Below are 22,520 nucleotides of genomic sequence, written 5' to 3'. Positions count from 1 at the left end.
CATTATTATCTCTAGGCTCACTTCATATTACGCCTGATTAAGATTTGGTAATTTATTGTCTTTGTTAGACTAATACTGCATTCAAACTGATGTTTGCGTCGAGATAATTATTTACAAGAAACTTAGAAGCATTAGTTGTCACATTGAATGTAGTTACTGCTTACATCAAAAACTATTTCAAAGTGAAATCACTGGACATCCTTAATAGCTTTAAGAATAACAGGGCTTCCTATTATTGCCCAATGCCATGTGATCATGCTTCTAGTCTTACGAATGGTGCCAGTAGCCTTATTCAACTCAATTCCTTTATCAATTAGTTGTTTTTGACAATTTCAACTTCATTTGGCTAAATATTTCATCACTTAATTCTCTCGCACTCTCCTTGCTACACAATTGACTTTTCCAGAACTTTCATTTTCCACCTAAAATTTGCCTTCGGCATTTCTATCCCACTATATGTACCTTATAATACTTAGACTTTTTTTCTAAGTTTTTTTGGCTCTGGGCTCCCTAACCTAAATCAGACAATTAATTTTCTACACATTGTGATGGAGAAGGTTAGGCTTAGCATGTCTTGAGATCAGTGACATAGCCAGCCTGCAAGTTTTGGTCTGGCTATGTAAATTTTAGGTCATTAACATTATTCATTTCTTTAGAAATCTTTTCTTTTTACAGTGAGTGAACACAAAAAAATAACATAGCAGGACCAAATTCGCAGGCTGGCTACGCCACTGCTTGAGATTAAAGTTAAAGGTTATAAGCTACAATAATCAACTCCTTTCTTTGCATTGTTCAAGCATGGATTGTTTTTATATCATTTGGCTGAATCCTTTTGCATAAAGCATGTTGCAGTTTTCCTTATATGTTTCAAACAAATGGATGTGCTTCGTATGACTACATGCTTATTTCTACTTTGGAATTTGAATTGCTTTTATCAAAAATAAGAAATCTTAGTTATAATGTGCCATGTCTGGAGCAAATAGGATCCAGGATTAGGCAAAATAAATTTCATTGGTATGATTTAATTCTTTTGTAGTACTTGGTATGAACAACCATAGGCATTTTGTATTCCTAACCCCAGATTCTCTTCTGTTCCAAGCTGTGAAAATTTAGGAATTATCAAAAATTTTAACTAAACAATATAAAAAGTTAAAAAGAGGCCTTTCTTGATGCCTTTTTATTTAATCAAACCATTCGAACCATTTCTTTCTTTTTTCCATTTTAGACTGGTAATTTTGACTGGAAATGGCTGGTCTGATTTTTTCGTATGAAGGGGAATTGATTCATCAGGCAGCCATTTATGACCAGGTTGAGTTTCTGTTGAATTTGCTGTCCATCCCAAGCAATGGCGATGCAAACATTAGAGATCAGCAAGGAAGATCTCCTGTACACACAGCGGCACAACATGGCAGTGAAAAGTGTCTGAAACTGCTGCTTGAAAATGGAGGTAACTTTGCTTATTTTTGATAGAAAGACTGCCTTGGCCATGGCCTTTTCAAATAGAGTTCTTAGTTAAATTGAATGTGGAGGAATGATGGGTGTTCTGTTGTTATGGAAAGTATTTGCTAAGGGATGAAAATGAGTTTGTTCAAACTTTCATCTCGTGAAATCGAGGACAAATTCTGTTTAGCAATTTCATTGAGAAGGATTCAATGACAATTTTCCACTTGTTGTCCTCTTAACAAAACAATTTAGCCATTCAACTTTATTTAATGTTTTAAATTGTTGGTCAATAAAATGGTATGTATGCTGGAATTGTCATATTTGTGCTTGTCTACCTCTTCAAAATGTCCATTGACAACATCTCTATTGACAACATCAATACACAACATCTTAATTAAAAATATCTCTATTGACAACATCCCAACTGACAACATCTCTTTACTAGAACTCTATTGACAACATCTCCATTAACATTTTTTCATAAAACCTCTCTATATAGAGAGCATCTCCATGGACAACATTGCTATTGATTGAAAGCATCTGCATTGAAAAGATCTCTATTGATAACATTTCAGTTGATAACAATCACAAAATCTCTTTAAACAACATCTCTTTTGACATCTTCTCTATAGACAACATCTCTATAGACAACATTTCCAAGGACAACATCCCAATTGATAACATTACTATTATCAACATTTCTATTCAAGACATCTCCATTGAAACATCTCTATTGACAACATTTCTATTAACAACATCTTTATTCACAACATCTCCATTGACAACATCTCTATTCACGTCATCTCCATTGAAAACATCTTTACTGACAAAATCTCTGTTAACAACATCCCGATTGACAATGTGTCTATTGACAACATCTCTATTGACAACATCTTTATTCACAACATCTCCATTGACAATGTCTCTATTAACAACATCTCTATTGACAATATCTCTATTGACAACATCTCTATTGACAACATCTCTATTCACGACATCTCCATTGAAAACATCTTTACTGACAAAATCTCTGTTAACAACACCCCGATTGACAATGTGTCTATTGACAACATCTCTATTGACAACATCTCTATTGACAACATCTCTATTGACAACATCTCTATTGACAACATCTCTATTGACAACATCTCTATTGACAACATCTATTCACGACATCTCCATTGAAAACATCTTTACTGACAAAATCTCTGTTAACAACACCCCGATTGACAATGTGTCTATTGACAACATCTCTATTGACAACATCTCTATTGACAACATCTCTATGGACAACATCTCTATTGACAACATCTATTCACGACATCTCCATTGAAAACATCTTTACTGACAAAATCTCTTTTAACAACATCCCGATTGACATTGTCTCTATTGACAACATCTTTATTGACAACATCTCTATTGATAACATCTCTATTGACAACATTTCATTAACAACATTTTATTGACAACATCTTTATTTGCAATCCTTCTATTTGAACAGGTTTATGCATTTTGTTCATGATACCATAAATCCTTTTTTATTTAGGTAATCCAAACTTGGTGTCTTCTCAAACAGATTGTTGCTCTGTAAGTAGCTGATTTCCATTATCGAATATTTATTTAATCATGAACATGATGCATCGATCAACATAAATTAAGTCTATACATATACTTAGAGTAGCATGAACCAAAAATCTCCTTTATGACACTGGGATTACTTGTTCTTTTTCCATAGAAAAGGTGAAAATTTTGAGTTTGATGAGGTGTTAGGTTTTGTCACAACTGTTATATGTTGGTTATGGATGTAGATTGTCAAGGTGACAAGGTCAGTGCTGGCAATGGTGCTGGCTAAGGATGTTTGACTGTCAGGCAATACCATTGAACTGAATATAACCATGAATACGACTGGCATTTTTCTGCCAAAATTTAAAGTCAGCACCTTGACTAGTCCCAATCCTTCCGCGCACGGGTCAAAAAAAGTTCATTAATTACATGACAATAAACTAAAATTCGCGACTTTACCTCGATTTTATCCCATGAGACGTGGGTAAAACTTGGCTTCATGCAAGTACAGGCATGTTTATTTAAAAATAGCCTTCCAACCACATATTTAGTTTAATCGATGGTCATTGGTCAACAACAACATCAGCAGTCCCTCTCGTCAGCAGTGGCGTAGCCAGGCTGCAAGTTTGGTTCTGCCATGTTAATTTTTCTCTGTTCACTTAGTGTAAAAACAATAGATTTCTAAAGAAACGAACAATTGTAATATTCTAATATTTACAAAGCAGGACCAAAACTTGCGGGCTGGCTACGCTTTTGCTTGTCAGGACTGTGCCTCATTAACCTGGACGATCTATATCCACAGACATAAAACAATACTGCGGGGCTTAATCTATTTACGTAAAATCTAGTTAAGTAAGCACAAGTATCATGTCCTAGACGTGGTGATGATGATATATCTCTCTGTCCAACTCACTTTTAGACGCCTGCGCATCACGCAGCTTATAATGGCCATTTTTTATGCCTAAAGCTGTTAGTGGAGAAGGGTGCCGACCTTGACATTTCTAACGCAAATGGTAGAACTCCTATCGATCTGGCTATAGAAGAAAGACATACAAGTTGCGCTAAATTCTTGAAAGATGAGGAAGGTCGGAATTTGTTGAAAATTTTCCATTTTAATGGATTGTTATTGCAATTAGAGTATGGAGCTGTTCATGCGTTTTTCTTCACAGTTCAATCAGAGAAGTTAAGATAAACTTAACCATTTTCTTTTGGTTTTTACCAACTGATCATCAAAACACTTTCATTTTTTCGCGCGATATTCGTGGGAAATTGAATGAAAATCACGTGACGTGTTGGATTATTCATTCTTAAGTCCCGTTTATCGGATCCCAAAACGGATCGTGTGAACACGTTTAAAATCACGTAAGCAGTGTCAAAAATCGGATGGAAATAGAACTTGCTCTATTTTCATCCAGCAAGATCAAAGGTAGCCGACTAGCCTCAAACTTTTTACTCTCTTTACTTCCCAAATTTTGATTTGCCGCGAGTAATTAGATTTGAAAAAGACTTAAAAATAAGAATAAAAATATCGGGCCGTGTGAACTAGCAACCAAAAGTCGGAACCTAAACCATCGGATCCGACAAATCGGATCGTGTGAACGGGTACCTCATCTTTTGGGGGATGACCTGGTAAGGTAACGTAAAAGCAAAGTAAAATGTACATTTTAAGGGCTGTTGGGTAGAGCGACCCATTTTCTGACACCCCAAGGAGTGTAGACAGTTAAAACAGATAAACTATGTGCAGCACCTTCAAGAATTGAAAAATTCTAAATTGAAATTTTTGACGCTAAGCTTGTCTATTGTGGTTTTCCAACTGTACGACGTTTTGTTTTGTTTTTCTTCATTTTTTGCAGTTCGCAGACACAATTTGCAGATAGCTGGATGGCAAGAAGGTGAGTCAGTGTATTATTTGATTCGTTTTGTTTCTCTAATTTTGAAAAATGATATTTATTATTTACTACCGTATTTCAAAAGAACTTTGTGCATAAAAACAGTAATATTTGTAACTATCGATAAGACTCTCGGCTTATCGGGAGAGTTTAGAGCAACCAAAAAAATATAGGATGTGGTACGTATTCATTAAATTTCTCTAATTTTTTGACTTCATCGAGTTAAGTGTACATGCCTGAAGATGTGAGCTGTATTAGTTTTTTCTTCCAAAAACAACTGAGCAGCTTTCGTAATAATTTCGCCGCGAGATCTTTTTTCACGGAAATTTTATGGACGTAAATTTTTAGAACAGATTGTATTTGCTGTATGTATAGTTCTGCGAAAAAAAATGTTTGCTCTCGAAATCAAATGTCTTCATGTGAAAATGAATTTTTGTTTTTTTTCAGAGGCTTTTTCTGCTACTGCCAGAGGAAATTTTCATCGTTTGAAAGAAATAATTGAACAACTTGGTAATGAGTTTGATGTTGACAAGCAGTACGCTGCAGGCGAAACACTTTTGTTAAAGTAAGTTGACAATCATTAACATTTTTCATCGTAAAGTTATTTTGAGTGGCCAGGCGCCTTCAACGGGAAGACTAACTTGGGAAGACTAGAGGACTGGAAATAGCGAAGGAGCCTTATTAAAGATGTTTAGTTACCTAGACCTCCTTGATTACATTCACCAATTATATAGTTGGCTATAAGTGCAGCACTTTTGAGAGAGCAAAGCTGTCAGCCAAATCTATTTTTTTATTCAGCAAAGAGAGTTAGTCCAAGCGACAGCAACCCTTCTCCCAATTATCAATAATTTTTTTATCATCTAAAGATCCATAGCGAAAACCTCTTGGTTTTGCGAGACAGGTATTTGTAAAATACAGAGAATAACTTCCGGTAGTCAAGGATATTGTATTTGCCAACCACTAGGTTCCGATATCTTGAGATTAGAAGTTTATATTAAATTTTAGTTCTTATCACTAATGACGTCATATCCGTGTATCTATAACTGTAACTGCAAGGGTCTCCCTCCCTTTCTGCAACTGTTCACTTTTTGCGCTCTCGTGTAATTTTTCAGGGCTTGCGAGAATGGAAATGTGGACGCTGTTGATTTGTTACTTGCTTCTGGAGCATCGGGCACGTGTAACCCTTATTCGGGAATATCCCCCCTCTATGCTGCATGTGTGAACCAGAATGTGGTTGTCGTGAAGAAGTTACTACGGCGATTTCCGAATCTTGCCAAACATGGAACGAAAGTAGAGAATAACAATCCTCTGCATTTTGTGTCAGGGTGTGGAAATGTTGAAATTGCTAAGTTGTTATTACAAACCGACGATGGGTAAGAATTACATTAAGCTGTTCATGATTAGACTTGCGATGATGGAGCATGTATTTTTGTGAAAGAATATCACAGGAGAACTCCACTCACAAAACAAAATTTTTTGTTTAAGCGAAATGCCTCATAACCACAAGTGTAAAGAAATTCATATGAGTTTATATTATTCAGAAAGCGTCTCTTCCGGTTAAATTAAATGGCGCGCTTTGATCGGCTAGAAAAACATTTTTGGCAGTCTATTTAAGAAAGTAAAGCTTCCTGAAGCTAACAGAAAAGGTACAAATGTCTCATGCCATATAATATACTTTTGGTTACCTCGCTTGAAATGTCGAGAAACACAATAAGAAAGCTCATTTTTCAATATGGTGTGTTATAAATAAAAATTTATGTTCTTTTTAAACTTTTTGTTTTATTTTATGTTCTAGATGAAGCACTGTGTTCTATTTTATGTTCTAAATAGAACTTTGCGTTATGTTTTACGTTCTAAGTGAGACTTTATGCTCTATTTCATACTCAAAATAAAACTTTATATTCTATTTTATGTTCTAAATGAAACTCACTGTTCTATTTTATGTATTAAAAACAATTGATGCTTTCTTTTATTTTACAATCTTTAAATAATATGCGAAATACTTTTACAAACTTTTAAAGTCGCAAGGCCCTACAAGGCTTGTGTAAGTTAATCGAACAGATAATTATTTATTAATTAATTGTAATAAATTTAAAATGTCACTGTCGTATGACGCTCAAATATTGACTTCAAGATATTTAAGAGTCATACGACAGTGGCTCTACGATTCATTTGTTCTTTGTAAACTTGCAAATTTTGCGTTTCGTTGGTTAGAAGCAACTTCAATTTGCAAAAGGGGGGGGACTATGCTTTAAATAACGATTACAAGTTTGTTTTGTGTGCGACTCGTTTGGCATAGATTCTACCTACTAATTTTCCGTCGGTCGGATTTTGTGTTTCTTGAAGGTAGCCAACTCGTATAAGTCAAATTCTATCTACTTATTTTTGTTGTTTTTTAGGTCTGAACCTTATCCCTGCCTTGGTATTGACATTAACTGTGAAACGTCCAGCGGTATGACCCCATTGCACAACGCAGCAATTGCTGGACATATTGAAATTATCAACTTGCTGTTCAATCCAAATCACCACTGGTCAGTATCTATTAAGAGAACAGTCTTTACACTACATAAAATATATAAGAAATAAGATAACGTGTGTCAGTGTAGATAGTGACGAATGAACAACAGAGAACGAGAACAGTCTTAACACTACATAAATTATATAAGGAATAAGATAACTTGTGTCAGTGTAGGTAGTGATGAATGAACAACAGAGAACGAGAACAGTCTTAGAATATATAAGAAATAAGATAACGTGTGTCAGTGTAGATAGTGATGAATGAACAACAGAGAACGAGAACAGTCTTAGAATATATAAGAAATAAGATAACGTGTGTCAGTGTAGGTAATGATGACTGAACAACAGAGAACGAGAACAGTCTTAACACTACATAAAATATATAAGGAATAAGATAACTTGTGTCAGTGTAGGTAGTGATGAATGAGCAACAGATAACGAGAACAGTCTTAAAATATATAAGAAATAAGATAACGCATCAGTGTACATAGTGATGAATGGACAACAGAGAACGAGAACAACACTACCTAAAATATATAAGAAATAAGATAACGTGTGTAGGTAATGATGAATGAACGAGAACTGTCTTAACACTACATAAAATATATAAGAAATAAGATAACGTGTGTCAGTGTAGGTAGTGATGAATGAAGAGAACGAGAACAGAACATAAAATATATAAGAAATAAGATAACTTGTCAGTGTAGGTAATGATGATTGAACAACAGATAATGATTTTCCAGTTGCACACCGTGTTCGATGAAGTCGAACGTAAATGCGAAGTCGAAGGTCGGACGCACGCCGCTGCACGACGCTGTGACGTTGGGAAACGTGGATATTGTCGAGGTCTTGCTCGAACACAAAGCGAATCAAATTGTGCGGTGAGGACAGACGATATGGTTGGGTACCTGGATGTTAGTGAACTCATGGCGGACATGTTGGATGTAAACATTGGTGCTACGATGACAGCACTCCAGCTTGCTTGCTCTCATAAAAAGCGAGATAATGAAGGTATGGGTTTGTTGAGGAAGGTTGATATTTGACTGCATGTGAAACTGGACGACTACCTCTCCGAAATTACCAAACTGAATTGTGAACGAGTTTTACTCTTTCCTACCCCTCTTCCCAAAAAAAAAATAAAATCTTGCCTCAAAAGCCAATGATTCCTAGACTTTCCTCCGCCATAAATTTCAACCAGTAATGTAAATCAGTCCCAGTCTTTCCTCCGCTACAGATTTTAACCAGTAATGTATATCAGTCCCAGCTTTTTTCCATGAAACATTCTAAAGTATAATATGTATAAAATTACTACTCCGAAAAGTATTTTAGTAAAATGTAAACAATTGACACTGCGTCTAAAGTAAACATTTTATTCTAAACGTTTCGACAAGTGTTACATGTCGCCATCAGTAGAACAAGCCCAAATTCTTACGAGTGATGACATGTAACACTTGTCGAAACGTTTAGAATAAAATGTTTACTTTATATCGAGTGTCAGTTTTTTTGTGTCGCACTATAATGTGTATAGTTCTCCGTCTTTTCTACGTAAAAAAATTGTAATCTAAAACGTAATTTCATCTTTTCATATACAATAATTGACCAACCACCCTCCCCCTTTTTTTGTTTTTGCTCTGGTGCAGTAGCCAATCCAGTCCTTTTTACTCCTGCAATATAAATATTTTTGAGTTAAAATCATTGGAAAAACAATGAATGGAAAAATTTCTTAACAATTGAATACCAATTTTGCTGAAAAATTGCATTGTAATTGCTTCGGACTGGCTCCACCACTGCCTTGCTGTTGTTTCCAAATCAATCATTGATCTATGCTCGAATCTTTATTGATACCTTCTTATGTGTTGGTGTGATGTATTTATACACTTACGTCATTTTATTTTAGATGCTATTACATCATGGCGCCCAAGACTTCGGCAACAAATGTCTCCATTATGCTACCACGAATGACAATGAAGAAATGACCATCATCCTTCTTGGAAAAGGTTTACTGCTGTGTATTTTTCTTTAAATAACATCTTGGCAGTCTTGATTTAGGGAAAATGGTCATTGTAATTGTCTCAATCATCATTTTCACTTTCAGCGAACAATTTAAACTCAAAACAAAATGCACATTTCCAGGAAAAAAAGACATTTTCGCAATACAATATACCATTCAAAATAAGAATGAGGTAGAAATAAAGTCGAAATTTTACAGTTTGCACCATCTGTTTACGTCTTACAGTTTACGTTAGGATCTCCCCCTGTTTTATATAGTTGCAAAGTTTAGAGCGGGGGTATTTTGAAGATCGCCCGACCGAATCTTGTAAAAACTTGCATACGTATATGGTTATTCTGGCTCATGGGGCTGTTTACACAGACTAATGTAGACTCAGTGAACCTTTAAATGACTTCGGTATATCAAATTCGATGTTTTTATCATATTTTCTTTGCATTTTTTCGCTTTAAGCCGTTTTTAAAGTATACATATCGAAATGCTTTTGAAACCGAAGTGTATGACGAGCCATTTGTTGTGAATCGTTCGTCTCCACTTATTTACATTTGTTGCTTGGCTTTGAAAGGGAAACAGTTAAAAGATAATATACAAAATAAACTTTACGCTGTGATAATGGCGACGAAAAACAAAATATCGACAAGCAATCCTTTTAATACTCCTTTAGTTGCTACCTATTTTGAAAATTTTATATTTTGCCTTCGACATATTTTGTACATTAATTCGCGCATAAATTATTTTTCCTAAAATCTGGCAAACAGGCGTAGCAGCTTTTCGAAGTTGCGCAGACCCTTACTCCTTTAGGAGTTGAGAGTCTGCACGTAGACTCGTGTTAACATCATTTTTCATTGTTACATATTTTTCTTCAGACGTACATCCAAGTCATGAATACAGTTTACCATTGAAGCTACGCGAGCAACACAATGACTGGGCTCCAATATCTATCGTTTGGCATAATTATGACCTGCACAAGATCGAGGCTGCGTGGTTATACTCAGCGCCAAAGGCCATTCTTAGACCAGCGGTGTCAGCGACCATGAATAATTTGATGTTGGCGTCTTTGATCACCAACTTGGATCTTTCTAACAATCGTTTGCAGAGTTTACCTATTGAAATATTTCAACTATCTTCACTGAGGCATCTCAATGTATCCCACAACGAGTTGAGTATGTTGCCTGTCGGAAAAAGTCGTAACGACGCCGAAAGCTCCTCGGCCGATGACGTTTTGTCGAAAATCGTACGGAAATCGCGGTGTGGTACTGTCCGCATTTGGAGGAAATCGAGCTTCAATATAACAATCTGACAACTCTTCCGGGCTGTCTTACTTCCGGCTTTGCGAATTGTGGACGCCAATAACAACGATCTTAATGGCCTACCATACGATATTTGGCACAGTCCTAATTTGAGGATTGCCATTTTCAGTAACAACTACATCGATAATGTACCAGTTCTTCCGAACTCCAGCGATGTTGTTAGCGGTAGCAATTGGTATGTATGTTTTTTTTTCTCTAGAAAATAGCTTGCGAGAATGTGAATTCTTTAACGAATTTCCGAACTTAAAGTTTTTATTGCGCGATATTTCACGTAAAATTTGGTGCCTTCCAAATAATGGCATTACTTCATGTAATTTTTGCTTAACAGTTTAGGAAGGGTTACTTAAATCCGCCGTTTTTTGGCCTTACAAATTTTCAGTGTGAAATCGATGACCCCTTTATGTTAACAATTCCATAAACCTACTGGCTCCCTTTATGCAAACGCATTCATCGTTGAATCCCGTGGCGGCCATTGGGAGTGGGGCAAGGGGATGGGGGTCAAGTCCTCCACCCATTAATGTTAAAAGTCTAAACATCTTGCATAAAATCTCCCAAGTCACACCAATGTATGGTGTCTCTCCAAAAAAAGGCAACCCACAAAAATTAATGATGTATTCGTAGAAACTATTATGCACAATAGTGCAACTAACATTCACACCAGGAATGTTCTACGTTAATCAAAAAAGGAATCATATTTCCATAAGTTGCAACAAACCTGGACATACTAGCGTTCAACCAAATCAACCAAGCAGAACAAACAGCTGTTAAAGACTAATTATCTAATGCAGTTTTCATTTTCATTCCTACATAACTTTTTTGCCAGTTCCGTTTTTTTGTGAGGGAGGACACCCTGTACATATCTGTGGCTTCCTCTAGCTTTGTCCCTTTTTAAGTTGAGTCGTAATTCATTGTTTCATGTGTTTTACAGGTCAAGTCCGAGATTTAATGGCAATACTTCATATGAAAGGCAGAGCTCATCGACTTCGTCTTCCGATAGGCGCGGGAATGAAGATAGGAGAAATGAAAAACCGCAGGAAAGGCGGCTCAGGATTATAAGCTACCGGACGTTGCTAGGCGACGCAAACCCGGAAGCTGACGATTCTGACGAGGAAGAGCTTGATACACAAGTGGAGTGTGTTATAGAAAAATTGGATCTGTCATACAACCAGTTGACTAAATTTCCTATTGGTTTAACGTGTTTGGCTCCAAAGTTATCAAAATTACTTCTCTCGAACAACGGCATCGATGAATTTCCGCCAATTCAAGAAATTCCGGAACTTTTGTCCCATTTGGACTTGTCCTTCAACAAAATACAGACATGCTTGCAAATTATGACGACAACCAGTGTGACAGGTGTGTTGTCATTAGTTTTTATAATTAACATTAGTTTTTTTCATACATTTTAGACAGTATAAGACTGCTTTTGTTTTTTGTTGGTCATTCATCACTACCTACACTAACACACGTTATCTTATTTCTTATATATTTTATGTTGTGGACACTGTTCTCTTTCTCTGTTGTTTGTTTATTTTCGTTTAATCCACTAGTTTTAGGCTTGTAGTGTAAATTATCAGCGTTTACAGACACGTATAACTAAACAAATTACTGTAACATCCATTAAACTCAATATTGTATCACTCCAGGTTATGTTACAGCCCAGTAAGAAAACGTCGCTCAACTCGTCGCACGCGAAGCCGAACTTCGACGTCCTCGACCATGCGAACGTGGTGTCGTCATTGTAGGCACCGACAATTACGTCATTTGAAAAGACTAGAGCTGAACAACAATCTGTTGTCGAGAATACATTTCGCTTACAACACCCTAATGCTGACAGTGATATTTGTGTTTACCCAAATCTTATGTCGCTAACACTGAGCCATAATAAACTGGAGTATTTAACGGAAGAACTTGGCAAACTAGTTAAACTTGGCTCATTAGATGTGAGTTACAATCCGCTGACACGTGTACCTAAGTTGCCACCTTCCATAGGATTGCTAGGGGATCTTTGGGATCTTAATGTGAAAGGATTGAATTTGTACGATCCACCTCCTAACGTTCTTGAAAAGCGAACCAAGGCTATCACCGGATATCTGTTATCAATACTGGATGAGTAAGTGTTTAATGTGATAATATAGCTGGGTTGACCATTTGTTTATCTACCGAACGCGAGTCTTCAATGAGAAATATCGGACCAAGATCGTACATATTACCAGTGCTCTCAGTTCTTTCCGTTCAACCCCCTCGGTTTTATGATACTTGAATGTATGCCTACCCTACTGTAACATAAAAAAGGACGCTCCATTTAATTATATATCTGTAGGCATTGCCGTCGTATTATAACTAGGAGGTTTTTGTTCTTACTTTGATGTGGTATTTAACCAATATAGGCCTCGGATATTGTGACATAAGACGACCTACAGTTAATGTATAACGTATGACCTCATAATGACGTCATATTTAGCACTCAGAAATTTACGTCATAATGACGCCATACCCAACACTCGGAAAATTACGATATGATTGACGATGTTATCGTGGAGCAGCCATGCCGTTAAATGCGTTTTTGTCCAGAAATGCAATAAATTACAAAAAGGGCTCGTGCAAAACTTGAATGTCCTTAAATGGACATCCTTGAATTGAAGGATTAGGGCTTAGGAAAGGTTTATTTAAGTTTTGAAAATGTAAAGAACGAACTAAAGAACTATCTGTCGTGTAACTAAATAGCCTGTTGCCGGGAGTTTAGTCACCAAGGTTTCCTCAATTTCTATTGTTCTAGTAAGACGAGTTTATAACGTATTTACCTTACAGAATTCGTGTATTCAAATTCAAAGTCGTAGCTTTGTTATTCGACCTTGCTCGTCATCTGTACTCGTAGTCTTACAAACAATGCCCGAACTTCCAGCTTGAAATCACCGCAAAGCATCCCCATAAACACCAAAACATTTAATTTACACCATCGTTCACAATGTGTGAAGCACTGACTAAAACATTTCTGCAATCATAGTACTACTCGACCTTTTTCGGCTTTTGAGTACATTTAATCACTAAGTAACTTTTTTAAGTTTTTTACTGGTAGATTTAGCAAACCGTGTCTGGATTGTGACGTCTGTTCTTACAGGGCTCAGCCATATCCAAGCTTAAAACTTATGTTTGTTGGTGTTTCCAATATTGGCAAAACCACATTGCTGGGGAAGCTCAAAGGAGATACAAATACGACTAAAGGATGGCATGAGAGAAAAGTATTGCAGAAAACGCCACGTACGTTGATTTTTATTTTTCCGAAAACCCGCGAATGTAAGGGCATGTAATGTGAAGAGGGTGAAGCGGGCTGACTGGTTGTTATCGTCATTGACAAGTCAATGCCCTAGGAACCAATCTACTACATGCCTTACTCCGCCAAAATTCAAAATAGTTGTATGTGAGGCAAGTCGCCATTTAGAAAGGTGTCAAACTGGCGATAATTACGAGTAAATCTGCTTCTTCTGCGTTAATGTACAATTGTATAGTTTGATTTATAAAATGCTTGATAGGATTAGTTTTACATCAGAGTTTAGCTTTTTGCCATCTTTCAAGATGGCGTCCATGTCTCATTTTCACACTGTATTTTCACATTTATAGGGATTTTAAATCATCGATTATAGTATTTAAGGAATTTAACGCACATAGCTGTCTTGTTAGCTTTAGGCAAACGAACTTGAATAACAGTTATATGTATTCATTTTGACACGGCTAACTGTGCTTTAAAATAATTTTAAAACGAAACGGTTTATTAGTTAAATTATCAGATTAAAGAAGGCCATGCTTACATTTGTTCAGTATAACATTGATTTGGTCAAAGCTGAGAGACTTCTATTTGCTAACATTTCATCCATAATAGTCGACCCTTTGCTTCGCAGTTTAGTTAGTCGAACATTGGAGACTGTGATTATTTTGTTACCATGCCTGAATACATCATAACGTGATGTTATTGTCTGTGATATTAAGATTTGCAAGAAACTAGAACTGTGTTTTCAAATATCATCATAGTCCACAGTAAGTCCTGTACCTCTGTAGAACATTACTATACATCACAACAGCGTAATGTTATTATCTATGGTATTACATTATGAAAGAACTGGAACCCTGTTTTGAAACATCATCCTAGACCACAGTTGATCGTATAGTCAGTTGATAGAATATTGGAGACAATGATTGTCTTGTTACTATGCCTGAATACATCACAACAACGTGATGTTATTACCTATGATGTTAAGATATGAAAGAAGCTAGAACTATGTTTTAAAATATCATCATAGTCCACAATTGATGTTGTAGGTCAGTTGTAATCTGTTATATGAATAGAACCGTGTTTAAGAGCTGGAATCCATTGGCATGATGTGGGTTGTGTTTTTATCATCATAGCCTGTTCCATTAGTTTTGTGGAAGAATGAAAGAAGAATGAATATCATTTTGTTTATACTGGAGTACATCACAACGACGTGATGTTATCTATAATGTTAGTTATGAAAGAAAGTGTTTTAAAGTGTATTCAAAGTCCACACTTGGCACGCACTTGTTTTCAAACCAATAGAATATTTGAACACCTTGATCAAATATTTCAGTTTTCTATCTTAAACAAACTCTATGTCAATTGATAGTAATTGATATGTAGTGCTTAGTTACCTACTGTTTATCGTTTAAGTACCATCTTCAGCTATAAGGATCTTAAAGCTTAGAAGAAAGTTGTGTAAATATGAAACTTTTGACTTTTGTTTTTGTAGAAAGAATATTACGCGACTCATCAGTTATTTCTCACACATCGTGCATTATACCTTGCCATATGGAAACTGACTGATGGTGAGGATGGAGTGCGAAAATTATATTCTTGGCTTTTAAATATTCAGGTCCGAAAGCTACCCTTTGTTCAATTTTAAGTAATGTTGGTCAATTTTATACACACCGAACATTTTTCAGAACTCATCTTGCAAAATTTAATTCAGGCAAGAGCACCTGACTCTGTGGTCATCATTGTCGGGACTTTTTACGACAAACTTTCTGCAAAAGACAAGAAAAGCGGATTTGTCGATCGCATGCACAATCTTATTCGTGAATTGTATGTCGGAAAGGAGCTTGGAGGTGGTGTCGGAATCCCCCGCGAACGTGGTCTTCCGAACGTTGTTCGGACGATCGACGTTAGTTGTACTACCGGTCATCAGATCAGTCAACTGAGAGAAATCATTTACAATACTGCTTTGGAAATCAAAGGACACGGTAGGAAATATGAAAATGCTAGTGAAGTTGTTGGTAGTGGCTAGATTTTATTAGATTTGAAGCATAGGGGGTCGGAATAAGGGGTTTGGTTGGAAGATAGAGTTTGCATTAAGTCGGCTTGAGGTAGAGAATTTAAATTGGTAGGTGCTGAAGTAAGAAAAATAGGCTAAGGGGCTAATTACATGAGCCCGGGTAGCCGGATTCAGCCAAGCTTTAAATGATTTTGGCAAATAGAAACGATTCAATACTTATCCTCAGATAAATCTTCTCGAGCAATTTCACAAAATTCTTATTTAATAACTACGCAAAACATTTAAAATTGAAACAACATGTTTGGCCTAATTTGAGAATTTCAACAGGAATGAGTTGTGGCGCTAACAAACATTTTAGTTTTACGCTTGAAGTTTTGCCCTTTCAATGCCTTAAAATCATTTCACTCCTCACTGCATCTCGGTTAGCCGGGATCGTGTAAACAGCCCCTAAGAGGGCAGTGGCGTCGCAAGGGAGGAAACTGAAGGGACGTGGCTTCACAAAAGATCAATTTGAGATTTTAAAACATGAAAAGAAATAAAGGGGCTGTACAATGGATAATGAAGGCCTGGAAACTGCCACATGGGCAAAGTCGGTGTAATAAACAGCAATCTTCGAGCATCGTTGTCTCTAAGATTAAGTTGAATACTTTTTTTCACACATCTAGAAGAAAACTGGCCTTCTTAAATCGTGTGTCTTTTAGATCGTAAAGCCTGCCTCAGAAAAATAGCATTTTTGAGAACGTACAGTGAAGGTGGAAAGTCTCGCACCTTTTCACGTTAGCAATGTCCTCCCAGTGCGAACAACCTGGCGACGTCATTGTAAGAAGATTTTTGGGGTTACGGAGCTAGCTCGTAATTTGGGAGGATAATATTAAAAAATTTATGTTCTACCGCATTAAGTTTCTTTGAAATCAATTGTTTTTTTACGGTTTAACACATGCATATATAAATATATCGCCTCCCTCCCCAATCATCAAGGCTGGCTACGGCACTGAGTTTTGACTTAGGAGAGCTGTTATTGGGAATATGAACTCAGGGTTTGGTAGTGCGCATTTAATATAAACGACAAGTTTTTGAAAATAGACATGTTTCGACATCTCATGATGCCATCTTCGGTTTGGTAGTGGTTGGGAGTTAGGTCAAGGGGTGCAGTTTAATAACAGCTTTCCATTGAACTGCGATGACTTACGATGTATGAAAACCAGGTTGGATGAACAATGGAGAATTGAATTTTCATACCGAACAAAGAAATTTATTCGGATTAACTATTTAAGGTGGTTATACCTTAGTGGAAGAGCAGAAAATTCCGGCCAGTTATCTTGCTGTTAAGGAAGCTGTTCTCAACATTGCAATAAAGTGCAATTATGCAAATCAAACTCCTGTGTTGATGGCTGACGATTTCAGGTAATGTTACGGACACTGAGTGCGGTTAAAGGTCTATTTGTTCTGAAGAGTTAAAAAAATTGACGATACTTGCTCATTACCTACCCATACAGCACAAATGTAAGCCTTATTCACCAGTTGCGCACTTCACCAACAGTTTCATTTGTCCACCACACCTTTAGATGTTTATATAAGAAATAAACACCAATCGCCCACTTCACCAACAGTTTCATTCGTCGACCACACATGTACATCATTATACAGGAAATTATCACCAGTCACACACTTCATCAAGAATTTTTCGCTTACTTCACCTGCAAATTTTTCAGACAAAAGGTTGAACATGAACTCGATTTAAAACATGTAAAACTACGAGATGACGACGAACTGGCACAAGCTTGTCAATTTCTTCACGATAATGGTATATTGTTACATTACGATGATCCCTCGTTATCTGGACTATATTTTCTTGATCCACAATGGCTCTGTGACATGATGGCTCATGTCGTTGCTATCAGAGATGTAAATCCTTTCGTTCAAAATGGTAGGTTTTCTATTGTAAGGAATAATATTTTCTATTTTGAGATTTTTTCAAGATTTTATAATGATAAATGGTGTTGGGGTTAGGGCTGGTTATTTGTTTGTGTTGGTTTTGGTGTTTTTGGTGTTTGTGTGGAATGTTTGTGTTGACTGTTGGTGTTTGTGTTGATGTTTGTGTTGACTGTTGGTGTTGGTGTTTGTGTTGACTGTTGGTGTTTGTGTTGATGTTTGTGTGACTGTTGGTGTTTGTGTTGACTGTTGGTGCTTGTGTTGATATTTGTGTGACTGTTGGTGTTTGTGTTGGTGTTTGTGTTGACTGTTGGTGTTTGTGTTGATGTTTGTGTTGACTGTTGGTCTTGGTGTTTTTGTTGACTGTTGCTGTTTGTGTGAATGTTGGTGTTTGTGTTGGTGTTTGTGTTGACTGTTGGTGTTTGTGTTGATGTTTGTGTTGACTGTTGGTGTTTGTGTTGATGTTTGTGTTGACTGTTGGTGTTTGTGTTGATGTTTGTGTTGACTGTTCGTTTTGGTGTTTTGGTGGTTTTAACTGTTGGTGTTGAGTGTTGGGGTTGACTGTTGGTATTGGTGTTTTTGCTGGTGTCTACTGTTGGTGTTGACTGTTGGTGTTGACTGTTGGTGTTGATGTTGATGTTGGTGTTGGTATTGGTTTTGACTGTTGGTGTTGACCGTAAGCGTTAGTGTTGATGTTGGTGTTGGTGTTGGTGTTGGTGTTGATGTTGGTGTTGGTGTTGGTGTTGGTGTTGGTGTTGATATTGGTGTTGGTGTTGGTGTTGATATTGGTGTTGGTGTTGATATTGGTGTTGGTGTTGGTGTTGATATTGGTGTTGGTGTTGGTGTTGATATTGGTGTTGGTGTTGACTGTTGGTGTTGACTGTTGGTATCGACTTTGGTGTTAGTGTTGGTGTTTATGTTGGTTTTAGTGTTGCTGTTGCTGTTGGTGTTGACTGTTGGTGTTGATGTTGTTCTTGGTGTTGGTATTGATGTTGGTGTTGGTGTTGGTATTGATGTTGGTGTTGGTATTGATGTTGGTGTTGGTGTTAATGTTGATGTTGACTATCGTTTCGATAACTTTGCGATAGTCGTCTAGACTATCTAAGGATCCATCTAAAGTTCTGTTGGTTGAACGAACCCAACGATGAACATCTACAAACATATAACGATACTTCTGGGTACCTAAAACTATTGATAAAACACAAATGCTAAATAAGAAATGTAAACTTAAACGAAAAACAAATATTGAGCGATTCTCTTCACTGTATTTTATAAAATAATTTTTCTAATTTCAGGTGTAATGAAATCCTCTGATCTCTCACACATTTTCAAGAGTGATCGCTTTCCATCACAATTCATCAATGAATACGTTAATCTACTCAACAAGTTTGAGATGGCTTTACCGTTAATTTCTCATCATCTTCTTGTGCCATCTCTTTTGCCTGAAAACAAATCAGAGGCCATCATATATCCGCACCAGGCTTAAACACTGTTGTTGCTACGGCGATGAACATGATGACGTATACCGAGAACAGAGTGATCAGGCGGCAATACTTGATGTCGTACGTTCCAAGTGGTTTCTGGGCTCGTCTCATCACAAGGTAGTCTACACTGACCTGTATACAATTTACTTGACCTGTAAGCACGTCTACCATAGAAGACACTTCAAAAATAACTAATTTTGAACTCACCATCTATTTCAAGACCGCATTATCTATTTGTTTTATGGCAAGAGTCACTTTTATTGTGGTAGCGCGCTTTGATTGGCTCTGAAACATTTTTGTCTGTCCACAACTTTCTTGTAATGGAGCGGCGGTCCATTACACGTAATTTTAGAAACAAATGTAAAAAAAATGAAAGCAAACATCAATAGTTTTGTGAAATGCATAAAAGCTAAACAAAAAATCGTGCACGAATGTCTGTCGGAAAAATTGGGTTGTATTATCCAGATGACGCAACTTCAGATGACTTATTTTTAATGAGGAAAACTAGAGGAGCGAACGTCAATATTTGCAAAACAGTTAGTACAGAAACACCTCGGTTTGATATTCTTGGTATTCCTAAGACTACCAAAAAATTTTCCATTGCTACATTGCATTACGTCATTTATTTCTGGGGCTTATGTAGGATGATCAACGATAAACAGTTAGAATCTGCGGTCGGCGATTGCTTGTCCTTCACAATGAATCAACAATCCGTTATATTAGAACATCGAGAAAAGTCAAAAATTGCACAACCTGAGTGGTCGTGTTGGAAGACTGGTCTCGAGTTGTCCTGTTATGGTGTCAAACTACTCCGAGTTTGTCAACTGGAGGACGGAGTCCCATTTTATGGTTGCCCAAAAGGTAGGCGTGGGGAGGGAATAATATTTTCAATACTGTACTCTTTACATTTCAATTCTGTGCTCTTTACTTATAGATGTAAATCGTCCAGATTAGTAGAGTCATGAGAAAGATTGTTGGTGTTGCTGTCGATCAATACCAACACCAACAGTCCTTCTCCGGACTCCATTAATCTTGACGATTTACATCTACAAACATGTCACCATACTCCCAGGTTCAAACCATTCACTTTAGTTACTATAATGTTTATATCATTGACAATTCACAAACCAGCGGTGTAATAAACTCAATTTTACATTTAACGATACTTCTGGGTTCAAACCATTTACTTTTTTACAAATAAATGTAATTATGGTAATTGTAATTTCGTTAAGGAAACAGAGAACGTCCTATAAGTTGTTCGGAGAAGCCGAAGTAGCAGTAACAATTTAATAACAATTTGGTTTTGTGTTTAGATAGTGAACGAATACAGCTTTTGATTAATGGAGAGAAAAAGGATAAATCATCGTCCAATGTTGTCGAAATTATAGCTCCCAGTGTTATGCTGGAAATTGAAAAGTCTGTCGTGAATAAACCACTTGGACGAAGAAACTCAGGTGATGACAGTAGATTGGAGTTTAATATAGGAGGATGTAAGAACTAAATTATCAACACCAAATCAAACTTTTTTTCTGCAGTTTACTGTACAAGGATTCAAGTTTTAACATTAGATCACTAATGATGAAGACACTAGACTGGAGTATAAAAGGACTCGAGATTCAACATCAGATCACTACTGATGAAGACACTAGACTGGAGTATATAAAGACTCAAGTTTCAACATCAGATCACTACTGATGAAGACATTAGACTAGAGTACATAAGAACTCGAGTTTCAACATCAGATCACTCCTGATGAAGACACTAGACTGGAGTATATAAGAACTCAAGATTCAACATCAGATCACTCCTGATGAACACACTAGACTGGAGTATATAAGAACTCAAGTTTCATCATTGGATCACTCCTGATGATTTAACTCATCATCAATACTTTTTTTTTATCTCCATAGATTTACCATTGCAATGAGTCTAATGCAACTTTCTTGATTTAAATCGTCTGGTTTTCATAATTTAAGGTCAGCAAGATTCACCGTCAAAAAATTACTTCTCGTTTTCAATCAAATCAGTGAAGGATTCAAACGTTAAAACTGCTGCTCGTTTTCTCGCCTTGACCATTCACCATATCGACAACCTGTTAGAAGACTGGTATCCAGGTCTCGATTCCATCAACATCTACGGTGAGAGTTTAGTAAATAGGCTTATTCCATGTTCAAAATGCTTGCGTCGTATCATCACCACGGCAACAGTGACGTCATCAAAACCAAAGAATATACCATCAAACGACCATTGGCCAAATTCACACAAAAGTGTTTTCTATTTTAATACACCTCCAAATAGTCCTCAAATTCATTCAACGCCTTTATCGTCTAAGAACGGGATTATATCGCCGTCTTCCGGAAGTGATTCGAGTTTTGGATTTGAGAACGAGAGCGGCTTTGCTGTTACTGATTCTGACGCAATGTCACGTGAGTCGTCACCAGCCTCTAGCGTAGACAACCACGACGGGAATGGGTACGAGCAACAATCATCTGACACTGATACGGACGGTTTTTCAACTAGCTCAGCGACTTCTGGCGTTCAGTCCAGTCCCCAGCATAGGGGAAGCTTTGATGCGAAGTTAATTGCGACATTTTCGTTCGAGGAGTGTGTCGTGAGTTCACAAACGTCTGATCACGTGTACTGCCTCATCGATGGAAAATTATTCTTTCGAGAGGAAGCCCCGGATGTAGTAAGTTGGATTTATCATGTATTAAGCACTTTTATTTAAAGATAACGTCTAAGTTCCATACCACAAAAAACGTTTCACTAAATATAACAAAGCATTCTGCATAAATATAACAAAGCATATGAGGCTTGCGCTAGAGGGCGAGGCTTATTACACTTACAGCAACAGTGAAAACCCTAGTAGCCGAAATAAGATGAGCGTATTGATGGGGTAGCCATATGAAATATGTGCGATCAAATTTAAAGCGTCCACGTCATTAAGCCTTTATTTGAGGGTTATTTCGAAAATTATAATTATTCAGAGATGAAGCCAGCCGTGTTCTACTCCGTCAATACAAACATTTATTCGTTTCTTTAAAAAAATAATTCCGTTTTTTGTTTTCCAGTGATTAAGAACAATAATATTT

The 22,520-nt window shown here is 36.8% G+C and overlaps 1 protein-coding gene across 1 annotated transcript in view; it reads left to right on the top strand.

The window, feature by feature from the left end:
* The window catches only part of LOC124441582 (leucine-rich repeat serine/threonine-protein kinase 1-like), a gene marked incomplete at its 3' end in the record, with an annotated part of 33,934 nt that overhangs the window by 973 nt on the left and 10,441 nt on the right, over window positions 1–22,520 (top strand). Inside the window, 29 exon segments of the mRNA XM_046992056.1 lie at window positions 678–753; window positions 1,226–1,447; window positions 2,990–3,030; window positions 3,926–4,091; window positions 4,860–4,898; window positions 5,343–5,460; window positions 6,008–6,268; window positions 7,295–7,426; window positions 8,156–8,293; window positions 8,411–8,423; window positions 9,310–9,409; window positions 10,287–10,661; window positions 10,664–10,739; window positions 10,741–10,905; window positions 11,659–12,053; window positions 12,056–12,083; window positions 12,374–12,537; window positions 12,540–12,840; window positions 13,849–13,988; window positions 15,412–15,491; window positions 15,494–15,613; window positions 15,710–15,980; window positions 17,287–17,416; window positions 17,725–17,939; window positions 19,240–19,401; window positions 19,404–19,545; window positions 20,072–20,289; window positions 20,742–20,882; window positions 21,405–22,117. Of these exon segments, the coding sequence (XP_046848012.1) occupies window positions 1,246–1,447; window positions 2,990–3,030; window positions 3,926–4,091; window positions 4,860–4,898; window positions 5,343–5,460; window positions 6,008–6,268; window positions 7,295–7,426; window positions 8,156–8,293; window positions 8,411–8,423; window positions 9,310–9,409; window positions 10,287–10,661; window positions 10,664–10,739; window positions 10,741–10,905; window positions 11,659–12,053; window positions 12,056–12,083; window positions 12,374–12,537; window positions 12,540–12,840; window positions 13,849–13,988; window positions 15,412–15,491; window positions 15,494–15,613; window positions 15,710–15,980; window positions 17,287–17,416; window positions 17,725–17,939; window positions 19,240–19,401; window positions 19,404–19,545; window positions 20,072–20,289; window positions 20,742–20,882; window positions 21,405–22,117 (5,046 nt within the window).

Source organism: Xenia sp. Carnegie-2017, unplaced genomic scaffold (assembly GCF_021976095.1).
Source record: "Xenia sp. Carnegie-2017 unplaced genomic scaffold, XeniaSp_v1 HiC_scaffold_20, whole genome shotgun sequence".
Taxonomy (NCBI): domain Eukaryota; kingdom Metazoa; phylum Cnidaria; class Anthozoa; order Malacalcyonacea; family Xeniidae; genus Xenia; species Xenia sp. Carnegie-2017.
This window is presented reverse-complemented; position numbering and strand designations above follow the sequence as displayed.